The following is a 12548-nucleotide window of genomic DNA, read 5'->3' on the forward strand; positions in this document are numbered from 1 at the left end:
ACGCTGGCTCATGACTCCCTACAAGCGGCCAAGGACGGACGTGCAGAGCCACTACAACCTCAGTCACTCCCGGGCAAGGAATGTAGTGGAGCGTGCCTTTGGACGTTTGAAGTCACGGTTCCGTTGTTTAATGTCACGACTCCATGTACATATTGACAATGTGACTCCGCTGATAATCGCATGTGTGATTTTGCACAACATATGCGAGGACAAGGGACATAACATCCCCTTCCCTGAGGACGAACCTGAACCTGTAGTCCTTCAGGATACACAGGACATCCCTGAAGCAAGGAGAAAAAGGATATATGCTGAGGGGTGCAAGGTTCGGGACGCCATAGCCACCCACATCTACAGAAACAGGAGGCGTGTTTAATTGTTTTTCCTACTCTGTTGTTGAATAAAGTTTTGTGTTCTTTGTTTAACCTTGTCTTGTGCGGTTTGTGTACTTTGCCAGCAAAAAAACGGGGATTCTCTGGTCCAAAAGCACTTTGACAGCCCTAAATGCTAACTCCCCACTGAAATTGACAAACACAATACGGAAGCGCTGAATGGGGAAAGTTCGGGGAGGCGGGTAGCCAGGAAGTATTGGCGACCCCTGTCAAACCGGAGGATCAATCCACTCATGTTCCAAGGAATAATTTTATTGGTGGGCAGCTTTGATACATTTAAAAAACGGGGTGGTCGATCGGAGCAACGCACGTTCGTTCCCTAACCGTCATTCCGAAGATGCCGAAGCCACGGAAGGGCTCCTTCTGGCAGCGCGCCGAGGCTGAGGCACTTCTGGAGCTTGTGCTACAATCAAAAAGTGTTGGCCGCCTAATGGCCAGCACCCATTGCCACACCAAGGGTGCCTACCTGGTGTTGGCTTCAAAGCTGAGGGAGAGGGGCTACGTCCGGACCTGGGAGCAGGTCTGGACAAAATTCAAGCGCCTTAAGCTGGACTTCCTAAACAGTCTGGAACAGTGGGGGGGGATCCCGCAGCCAAGTGGGAGGACGGTCTTCCACGACCAGATGGTTAAAATATGGGAGAAGGCTGGGAAGCCCCCCCTGGACATGAGGAGGCATATGGGTGAGTGCTGCCCTCGTTGTGTTTTGCCCTTAAACATGCATGGAATGACTAGCTGCCTCTTTCCCCTACTGTCCCCAATGAAATTCGAGAAAGTATTTAGATGCTGTCAACCCCCTCAGACTTAGCCAGCCAGTACTGTAGAACCACTTTGGTTATGCGCTTAGACTCTAACTGTGGTGTGTCCACCAGCTGTGTTTCATCTCTGTTTTGTGTGCTTTTAATTATGATTTGTCTTTTTCTTTGCCCAGCCACACAATCACCATCCAAGCTGGCAACAGCACCTGAGCGTGAGGAGGGGGAGGAAGAGGGACCTTCCACCTCGGGACAGGCTGCAGGTGAGAGTTTTATGCCTGTGCGGGAGACCCATGTGTGTGTACCCCCATGGAGCCATATGGGAGCCTGCTGTGATGCTCCCATTTGAAGTGTTATTAAATTCTTTGTTTGATTTCTATAGCTGAAACTGTGGAGGCAAGGCTGCGTGCCATGGAGGCCAGAGTTACTTCCCTGGAGGCTCAAGTGGCAGAGCTGAAAGGGGAGATTGAGCAGCACAGGCAACAGAGGGAGGCGGAAGAACGTAGGTTATGTTCCCCACTGCCCAACTCATCTCACACTGTGGCTAAGGCCACTTAAAAGTGTATGCATGTAAACTAAAGAAATTTGAAAATATGTGTGGTACTAATGTGTACTTTTTCTCCCTCCCCACAGTTAAGAAGAAGGAGGACGAAGAGCTCTTCCGGCGCAAAGTTAGGGGGACCGTGGGACGGCTGTGCAGGAGAGTTAGGGCGATGGAAGGGGCTGGGGAGGGGAGCGGTGGGAACTGAGCTTTGTTTCCTGTTTGTGTTTTGGGGTAGGGGTTGGGGGGGGGCTCCAAGTTTCATTCCCTGATGTTTTTCCCCTGTTAAATGTATACCTTTGTTAAAAAAAATAGGTTTTCCAGGGGGGTGGGGGGTGGTGGTGCTGGTGGGGCTCCAAGTTTCATTCCCTAATGTTTTTCCCCTGTTAAAATGTTGTTTAAAATAAAATGTTATTACAAATTTTATAACAAGACTCCAGTGTGACTTCTTAAACTCGCACATATTTAACCCCACACCACACTCCTAAAACTCCTTGAACTAACACCCCTCCAACCTCCAACCCACACAGCAGTACCACAATATACACAATCACTAGAGAGGCCGCTTTCAGCCTTGCAGATTCTACAGTAGGGTACACAGAGACAGAGTCAAAAATATAAACTTTATTCAACAAACAACAAAACACAGATAACATGAAATAGAAAAAGTGGGCAAAACTAGGAGGGGGAGTACTTGTCTGCTGGTTTAATTTTTCTCTTTCCGAGAATAGTCCTCCTTCTTGTTTGGGTGGAGGCATTCTGAGAGGGAGTTGGTGGGGTGGGTGCTGGAAGTGGTGGTGTTGGTGTGGGTGGTGGTGGGGGGGCGATTTGTGGAGGGTAGGCCCTTTCCATGACCGCTACTGCCCTCTCCATGAGTCTCCTTATCAGTCGCACCTCCTCCACGCCTTCGCGTAGGATTTGGTTTGTCTCTCTAAGGACTGCCCTCAATTTTCTCCCCTCCTGGGCAATGAGTGTGAGCATGGCTTGGTCAGCGGCCGCGGCACGCCGTGACTCCTCATAGCAGTGCTCAAGGAGCCTCTCTCCCACGCTTGTCAAGACGAAGACGCGCCTCAGCCTGCCGCGTTCCCTCGTAAGCCTCTCCTCTGCTGGGAGCGCACCTCTAGGTGGTGGGCTGCCTGGAGGCAGGGGTGGTTCCTCCTCCTCATCTGAAAGAACCTCTGTTGGCAAAAAATGAGAAACAAAACTGTTAGTAACATCAAAAAAGTCAAAACACACCATGGTGGACATGGTGTCCTTTTTTGTCCCCGTGTTTTCCTGCCAAGAATTTAAACAATCCCCGGTGAGCACATGGCTATTGTTTGTTTGCCCATGTTGTGCTTTTACTTTTGCCTACTTTCACAGCAGGACTCTCAACAATTAAAAGGGAGCACATGGTTAGTGCCTAGCGACATTGTCCTGCAGCTATGGCTCGAAAGGAACAGGTCATGCACGCTCACCATCTTGAATCTGTATCCGCCTGCGCCGGGCAGGAGGTCCAAGCACCCCAGGCTGTTCCTCCTCCTGTGTTCCGGGTATGAAATCTGCAAAAAAAGGAAAAAAAAAAGATCTAGGACCAAAGGGTGGCAAAGCCAGCTTCAAAGCCTACACCAGCAACGCAGAGGGACTCTCTTCTTTCTCTTAGCAGTGCTGCTGCCCTGCACAAACAGAAAAGCACAAAGCAGTTAAAACAGCCCCCCCCTATTTTTACTAATACTTACCAATGTTAGTTGATGCCCCCGAATCACTATCCACGTCAGGTGCTGCTGGAGACTCTAGGGGCCCCGTCCCTGGCAACTGTGTCTCTGTGGACAAGAGCAGAAAATAGTGAAAAATGAGCAAGCATACACCATGAACCACAAAGCAAGCTCCCAAAGTAGTGAGCCAAAGTACTGCAGAAGGCCTATGGGCGAGGCATGCAGCAAATATTTTGGGGCTGTGGGTTAAACATGACCGTTTAAAATACTAACCACATCAAGCACTCCACAGCCAACCATCTTATTAAATCTTTTAAAAATTAAAATTAAATTATAAAATTAAAACCGTTTCAAATAGTAAACACAGCAAGCACTCCACAGCCTACCATCTTTTAAAATCTTTTAAAAATTAAAATTAAATTATAAAATTAAAACCGTTTCAAATAGTAAACACAGCAAGCACTCCACAGCCTACCATCTTATGCGTTGCAACGAACACACGAGAAAACGATGCCCAAACGTCAGAACACACATTTGCTCAAAAGGAAATATAAAATAAAAAGAAAATCACTTACCGGAGGCAAGGGGCGTTTGCTCAGGAGCCTCCTCTTGCTCCCCAGGAGCGATGGCGATCAGGTCCAGCGTTACCGATTCCGCGGCTCGTTGCTGGACGGGGGGTGGAGGGCGAAAGCTGGACGAGGTTCCCTCGCCGGGATCCTCCTCAGCGGGTGGTTCCTCGACCGGGGCAGCCGGCTTCCGAACCACCTTAAGGCTCCGGCCGACGCGCTTCGGCCTGCCGGATCCTTCCCCGTCCCCGTACAGCTGGCGCTGCTCCTCGAAGTAGGGGCAGGTAACCTTTTCGTTGCCGGAACCCTTATTATGGTTCACGGCACGCATATACTCTGCCCTCATTGTCTTGGTCTTCGACCGGCATTCAAGGCCGGTCCTGTTGTGGCCCAGGGCGCGCATCTTAATAGCCACTTGTTCAAAAACCTCCCTATTCCTGTGGGAGGACTGGAACGCGTCCTGGATTTTCTCCTCCGAGAAAATCCCGATCAGGTCCCTGATCTCCGCGTCCCTCCAAGTAGGGCCACGGCCGGTTGCAGGGACGGACGAGGCTTGAGAAGACGATTCCATGTTGCTTTCGCTAGTAGCTGAGCAAAATGGTGGTGGGAGGTGCAGGGTGCAACGGATCATATACCTTCCCGCACACAAAGACAAAGGGACTAGCCGGCTCCTGATTGGTGGAGGGCAGCAGGGGACACGCACATTGGCCACATCAGGTCACATGTCACGTTCAAAACTCCTCGCGCGGGAACAGGATCTGCTCCTAATGGCCAGATTGGCGCCCTTGTTGTTTGACTTAACGCATGCGCGTATTCGTTTACACGCGAGAAGAGCAGTTTGAACATGCAGCGGGAGCCATTTTAGGAAAATGTCCGCCATTACACAAACGCATGCCGGTGTTCAACCGAGAGCAAGTGCGGCAGTACTCGGCAGTTCCCCAATAATATTCACCAGCCACAGCATAAATCAACCAAACATGACATGTTACTGGCGTACGTTCGTTGGCACGCTCAGAGGAATGTTTTTTAAAATGAACGGGGGACGGCGACTCCGCTTGCCGGAGGTCTAGCTGCCAATGGAAGGGGTTGTCCGCACCCAAGCACAAGCACGCACCGGGAACCACACAAAGACCCACTACACATAAGCCGCCCCTCATGATATCACCACGAATCATGTCTATTGAACCCCTGTAAGCTAAGCAGGAGACCGCGAGCGGCGACCGTTCGTTGGCACGCTCAGAGGAAAATTTTTTAAAATGAACGGGGGACGGCAACTCCGCTTGCCGGAGGTCTAGCCGCCAATGGAAGGGGTTGTCCGCACCCAAGCACAAGCACGCACCGGGAACCACACAAAGACCCACTACACATAAGCCGCCCCTCATGATATCACCACGAATCATGTCTATTGAACCCCTCTAAGCTAAGCAGGAGACTGCGAGCGGCGAACGTTCGTTGGCACGCTCAGAGGAAAATTTTTTAAAATGCTCCCTGTACGTTGACTCCGCTAGGACTGGCCGATGGTAGACGGGGTTTTAAGCTTTGGGCAAATTTTGGGAACGTGACGGTGTGTGCCACTGTGCTTGTGAAAAACTCTTGTGGTGTCCGGGCAGAATTTCCGAAAGTGATCGTGCTTGAAAGCCAGTCGCTGTCCCGTTGCCTCGTAGATCCCCGCTCGCTCGGAGAAAAAAAAAATGGCGAACAGTTCGCCGGAAGTTTGGAGGACAGGCTCGGGAGGAGGGACTTTGAAGAACCCGCAACAATGGTAACGCACAGGTCTTTAGCGCTAGTGTTGCAGATTGGTTGCAGGAGTGTATCGCTATCCGGAGGGTGAATCCAGTTTTCTGGATTCCCCTAGAAGCGCTACAACGAAGCGCTTTTGGCGGTTCGGTTTCAGGATTGTTGCAGATTGTTTACGACGTCGTGCGTTATGGCAAATTAGTAGCGTTTTCAATCAGCTACCATTGTGCTATTTTTAAGCCGTGGGAAATGCCCCTCAGTCTCCCTTGTCATTGGCCATCGGTTACTCTGAGGGAATGATGTTGCTAGGCAATTAATGCCTGCAATTAGCACTTCAATTCAAGCCAGTATCTTTAAGACAGAAAGCCTTGGTCTGCGAAAATCAAGCTACAAAGGACAGCTTTCTGGAGAAAATCGCTCTAAAGTGGTTGCCAAAGAGCTGTTATGGGCAATCGAAGATTGAATCAAATTGCTGGTTCACATGATCACTGACATTGAAGAAGAAGAAATCAGCAGCAGATGCCTCAGTTTAAGCCTTTATGGTCTTCCAGATGTTCATGGATGCTGGCAGGGGCTCATGGGAATTGTAGGCCATGGACATTTGGAGGACCACAGGTTGAATACTCCTGCTCTATGGTTCACACTGCCCAAAAAGCACTGTGATGAAAAACCTGTGAGCAGATGTCAAAATGGCACATGACTTTCTGTTTTCTCCCCCCCCCCCCCTTATCTAGCTAGCTTCCCAGGCCCAACTATAAATAATATACAACCTGTCCTGAGATCTATCAATCTGTATTCGTGGATGGGTTGCACTTTGCACAAGAGATTGCAGGAGAAACACCCTGCCCCCCCCCACTCCCAAACCTGGTGAAATCCAGTGCCCTAACGAATGAAATACATTAGGATAATTAAGAAAAGCCGTGTTTAGTGGCCTTCATGCCTAATTTCCTGTTGTGCATAGTTCAATTTATAACGAGGTTATTTTCAGAAGAAAAATCCCCCCCAAACAAACAAAAAAAGTAGCCAAACAAGTGAATTTTGTAACATATTTTTGGACAAGAACAGACGGTATCACTGGCTACATATCAACTGCCCACTGGCAAAGATCTCTAAACGTGACAGCATCTGAGTGCCAGAATCCAAGTTAATCCTTCTTCTGAGTGCTCTCCCAAAGCCCCTTCCCCCGTTAATCTTTTTGCTAACGGCAGAGCTTGGCGTAGGATAGAACAGGATGCTCACTCCACACTCTCTGTCTTGCTTTGAAGGAGGAAATGGTCAAGGAAGCTGGGCTGGCCTCCCTTGTATCACCTGTCAACAGCTGCAAATTTAAGCAGAGTTGATGCCGCATGCTGGGAGGAATACAGCACTTGCTGGCTGGATTAGGTCCATTCAGGCATGCCTAAGTCTGGAAAAAAATCAGGTTCAGGCAGTGCCAATCCATGGAATCAAGAGAGATGTCGGGATCACTGGCAGGGGTGGTCTTAAGCCAATGGGCAAGAGGGCAGCTATTCTGGGAATCAGGCTGAGTGGGTCCAACCACCCGTAGCCCCACCTCCCAAAAGGAATAAAAATAGCAGACTCCTTCTGCTATCGCCAGCCTGTGGCTTAGGCCAGGGGTAGTCAACCTGAGGTCCTCCAGATGTTCATGGACTACAATTCCCATGAGCCCCTAGCAGCAAACACTTAGGCTGCCTGCTTATTGTGACAGCCACTCACACTGACCCCATCTGGGGCTTGGGCCATTGACTTAGCAGCAGACACTTGAGCTCATTCCCATCTGAGTCTCAGGCAGGTGGCTGCTGGTGATGACCCCCCACCTGCCTCACTCCTTAGTTATCAGGATTCCGGTACAGATGAATAGACCATCGGAAAAGGGCTTAAACTTCACTACACGGTAGAATCATTTCTACACATGTTGGATAATGCGCTTTCAACATGCGTTTGCAGCTGGATTTTCCTGTGTGAAACAGGAAAATCTACTGCTAAAACGCATTGAATGTGCATTATCCAGCCTGTGTGAAACAAGAAAATCTCCCTCTAAAATGCATTACTCAACAGGTATGGAAATGATTTAGCTTTGAAGTTTACGCCCTTTTCAGGTGGTACATTCATCTGTACCAAGATCCTCATGGGAAAATATTCATCCACTATAACTGCAAAAAGCTACTTTAATGTAATGCATCAAAATGGAATGGTATTACATGAAAATCCCCGTCCTTGTAACTCTCATCATAATCCTAGAAGCCCACCATTAGTTCCTTCCTTTGGAAATATGCAGGAGGCAAAGGTAAAGGTAAAGGTATCCCCTGTGCAAGCACTGGGTCATGACTGACCCTTGGGGTGATGCCCTCTAGCGTTTTCATGACAGACTCAATACGGGGTGGTTTGCCATTCCCTTCCCTAGTCATTACCATTTTACCCCCCAGCAAGCTGGGTCCTCATTTTACCGACCTCAGAAGGATGGAAGGCTGAGTCAACCTTGAGCCGGCTACTGGGATTGAACTCCCAGCCTCATGGGCAGAGCTTTCAGACTGCATGTCTGCTGCCTTACCACTCTGCGCCACAAGAGGCTCTGGAGGCAACCCTAGTACTATACTAACTTGAAGTAATTGCTAGGAAAACTGCATGTTGGAGTACTAACATTCTCTTTTGTATCTGATGAGGTATGCATGCACATGAAAGATTATACTCAACATTAAAGTGTGTTGGTCTTATAGGTGCCACTTTGTCCTGTTGTTTCTGACCTTTACTTGCATGGTGCCTGTATGGTTTCCCTCCTGTGGTAGATAAGTTGCTTGAATATTACCATGGACATACCATGATGTTCTCCTAAGAGAGGCTGATTGCAGAAGTTGCTGGCTGGAGGGAACTCCATATTGGATAATGCACTTTCAACATGCCTTAGCAATTTTTTACAGTTCATTTTTTTCTGTGCAAAATAGGAAAATCTACTTGGAAACAATTACTAAACTGCATTCAAAGTACATTATCCAATGGGTGTGAAATTAGCCCAGCACAGCTACCTATCAGAGGAAGTGTGCATCTACATGAAAGCTTATACCTTGATTATGCTAATAAAGGTTTCTGAGTTCTACCTTGAATACAATTTTGTTGGTCTTAAAGATGCCACTGGACTCAAACTTTGTTCTGTTGTTTCATACCAAAACAACTACCAACCTGAATCTTTGTCATACTTTCAACCCCATCAGGCACCATGCTGTTTGAACTGGAGAAGGCACTATTTTGCATGTGCATACTGCTTCACTAGATGCAATCCATAACCTTAAGAAAATCAGTGGTAGGTTCATGCACACTGAAGTTCTCTGCACCTGCAAAATAATGTGAATTGCCCCTATTCTGACCGCATTGATGATGATATCCATTCAGTCATGTCCGACCCTCGGCGATTCTATAGGAAAGTCTCTGCCATGTGCCCCTATCTCTGACTGCTTCTTTGGGTTGGACTCGATGGCTCAGCTTTTGCACTAGTACCTAACTTTCCTAAAAAGAAGTTCAGTGCAGAAAAACACATTTGGTAATACTTAAAATGAAACAGACCATAAGCAAGCTAAAAAGTAGAAGATACATCAGCTACAAACGTGAAGGTACTTCTCAACCATGACACCTTCCCTATGAGGAAAGCACTTGTGGTGGTTTAAAAAAAGATGAATCGTGGAAACAGGGAGTGGGGGGGGGGGAGAGCAATGCACCATTAATTTATGGAATGAGTCTCTCAAGTGCCAGCGCAGCTACATGGAACCCACAGGTACTGAGGCAGAATGTGTCCAAATAATACCAGATGCAAAGAACAAAACAACAGAAGACGGTGTTGTCATCATTGCCTGCTTCTGATCTTCCAGAGGCATCTGGCTGGCCACAATTAATAACAGAATGTTGGACAGAGACCTTTAGTCTAATCCAGCAAGACTGCTCTTAAAGGGACAGAGTTGCCAAACATGCAGTTTTTCGAAGGCCTGCCTGCCAGTTACAAGCAGAACCCTGTCTGTGCTCTTGAGGTTTGCATTCTCTCTCTCCCGTGCACACGCCCCATCTTACAATGCCCTCTGCTGTTCTTGTCCTGATGTTGAATCAAGGTACCGGTCACAGATAGACAGGTTCATGAAGGAAAAGCAGCACAGAGAGGGAGAGAGGGAAGAATGTTTGCATGGGAGGGGGCTCCTTATGCAGGAAATATTTAAGCATTCAGTCCCCACCCACTGGCAGGATGAAATTGTACAGCCTAGAAACAGATAATTTTCTGGACTTCTGTTGCCCTGTTCTAGAATTTTAACACCATAGGCACATGGACACATGAAGCTGCATTATAATGAATCAGATCATTGGCCCATTACCTTGAGTATTGTCTTCTCTGACCGGCAGCACCTCCCCATTGTCTAAGATCAAGATCTTACGCATCACCTACTCCTGATTGTTTTTAACTGGAGAGGCCAGGGATTGAATTGATGATATTTTGCATATGAATCAGATGCCACTGAGTCATGACTTCCTCTCCTAATTGTACATAAAGTTAAGAAGAGTCCTGGGAATGGAGACCCCTTGCCTCCTGTTTCCTGCTGCCACTCAGAGTGGTGCTGGTGGGGAGTCCTCTCTAAGGATTGCTGAAAAGAGTTTATTGTGAGACCTAGAAAGGTGTGACATCACATTGTTGTCCCAGTCTCTAGAGGAATACTTCTACTTAAAAATGATTTTGTGAGTGCATAATTTCCCCCTTTCTTCTTTTAAAAGCCAGTTTGGTGTAGTGTTTAGGAGTGCCAATTTATAACCTAGCAAGCTGGGCTTGATTCCCTGCTCAACTACATGGAGCCAGCTGGGTGACCTTGGGCTTGCTACAGCACTGACAAAGCTGTTCTGACCAAGCAGTGATATCAGGGGTCTCTCAGCCTCACCCACCTCACAGGGTGTCTGTTGTGGGGAGAGGAAAGGGAAGGGGATTGTAAGCTGCTTTGAGACTCCTTCTGGTAGAGAAAAGTGGCATATAAGAACCAGCTCTTCTTCTTCTTCTTCTTCTTCTTCTTCTTCTTCTTCTTCTTCTTCTTCTTCTTCTTCTTCTTCTTCTTCTTCTTCTTCTTCTTCTTCTTCAATATTTTTATAGGAGGGGCATACAAATCACTGTTTGCCAAGTACACATAGCAGTGTTACAAGGCTGCCAACTCCAGGTTGGGAAATTCCTGGAGATTTTGGAGGTAGAATCTGGAAAAGGTGGGATTTGAGGAGGGGTATAATGCTATAGAATCTGTCCTCCAAAGCAGCCATTTTCTCCAGGGGAATTGATTTCTGCAGTCTGGAGATCACTTGTATTTTCAGGAAATCCCCAGGCCTTGCCTGGAAGTAGAAACCACCAAAAATCCTGAACAGGAATAACAGAAATAAGATGAGTTGTCTGTTTTTCTTATTTCTATTTTATTTGCCATCTTAACCAAAGTGCTCTCTGGTAACAACCACTTTCAAAGTTTTTTCCTCAGTGGCAAAGACCTCACAAGAATCCCAGTAGACCCCAGAGTACATTTCAAACAGTAAACACAAATTTATCAGAAGTGGTGTCATAGAAGATACCTATAAGCCATTGGTTGCACTTATGCACAATTCTGTTCCCAAGGGGGATCTGCTTTCAGTATGGCAAAAAGCCCAAGTAGAAACATACAGTCATGCGTGGAGGTAGGCAGCTCTAGATCAAATCTCCAGGGGAACAGCTGAGGTATTAGGGAGTGTATGGCAATCCACACTGGGATACTCTTTGACAACTGTTCTTTAGAGACTCTCGCTGGCACCTTACTTCCTTCAGATATTGTTTCCTGGCGCTCAGCGTTGGCCTTGCTTCTTCTGTTGAGAGGTGAGGACCCAATCTGTCTGAACCTGACAGGCTCAGGGGCAAGCCTCGTTTCCCATCCAAGCTTTTTATCCAGGCAAAAGTCTGTCTTGCTTAGAGTGACCAAACTCCTTCAGCTGGCCTTTGTCTGAGGAGTACAAATGTGAGACAGGCTGGGCCGTGAACACCTGTCAGCAAGACATCTCGTGAATGCGCACAAGAAATTCTCCTAATATGGTGGCCAACTAAAACAGAGAACCAGCAGATGATAGATGAGCTGGAGCTAGCAAGAACGGAAAAGACATGAAGGCGATGATGGCAACATCCGGAACATTCTACTTCTGTTCTAGCTCAGCATCCAAAGAACCAGGCATACTTGTGAAAGCTGAGGAGAGTTGAAAAGATTCCACACTATCCATTACTGTAGTTTATCCACGTGCCTTTATAGAAAAAGAAGAGCAGTTGGTTTTCATGCCCCACTTTTCACTTCCTGAAAGAGTCTCAGAGCAGTTTACAATCATCCTCCCTTCCTCTCCTCACAACAGACACACTGTGGGATAGGTGGGGCTGAGACAGCACTGGAAGAAACTGCTCTGAGAGAACAGTTCTAACAGGTCTGTGACAAGCCCAGGGTCACCCAGCTGGCTGCATATGGAGGCGTGAGGAAATCAAACTCAGCTCTTCCAGATTAGAGGCTGCTGCTCTTAACCAGGGGTAGTCAACCTGCGGCCCTCCAGATGTTTATGGACTACAATTCCCATGAGCCCCTGCCAGCGTTTGCTGGCAGGGGCTCATGGGAATTGTAGTCCATGAACATCAGGAGGACCACAGGTTGACTACCCCTGCTCTTAACCACCACACCAAGCTGGTGTAGTGGCGTCAACGAATTCCTTGGCCCCCAAGCATATATAATCTAAATTTTGGTAGAATAAAATATGACCGCTGTGGGAGGGAATTTAACAGCAACCAGGTCCACAGAAATGAAACAGGAGAATCTTTTATTTGATATGGAGATAAGGAGTGGGGAATGATGTTTATTTAC

The 12548-nt window shown here is 47.6% G+C and overlaps 2 protein-coding genes and 1 long non-coding RNA gene across 3 annotated transcripts in view; 1 reads left to right on the top strand and 2 right to left on the bottom strand.

The window, feature by feature from the left end:
* Positions 1-12548, bottom strand: part of LOC143837566 (uncharacterized) — a 92151-nt gene that overhangs the window by 35091 nt on the left and 44512 nt on the right. The gene's annotated exons all lie outside the window — the stretch shown is intronic.
* On the top strand, positions 948-1885 carry LOC143839039 (uncharacterized). The gene is made up of 3 exons (XR_013231545.1): positions 948-1404; positions 1524-1643; positions 1775-1885. It is a non-coding gene; the product is annotated as an uncharacterized LOC143839039 (long non-coding RNA).
* On the bottom strand, positions 2292-5935 carry LOC143837561 (uncharacterized). The gene is made up of 4 exons (XM_077337543.1): positions 3952-5935; positions 3401-3484; positions 3140-3223; positions 2292-2860 (listed from the first exon to the last, which is right to left on the bottom strand). The coding sequence occupies exons 1-4, from the start codon at positions 4571-4573 to the stop codon at positions 2361-2363; spliced, it is 1290 nt and encodes a 429-aa protein (XP_077193658.1). The 5' UTR covers positions 4574-5935; the 3' UTR covers positions 2292-2360.

This window comes from Paroedura picta, chromosome 5 (assembly GCF_049243985.1).
Source record: "Paroedura picta isolate Pp20150507F chromosome 5, Ppicta_v3.0, whole genome shotgun sequence".
Taxonomy (NCBI): domain Eukaryota; kingdom Metazoa; phylum Chordata; class Lepidosauria; order Squamata; family Gekkonidae; genus Paroedura; species Paroedura picta.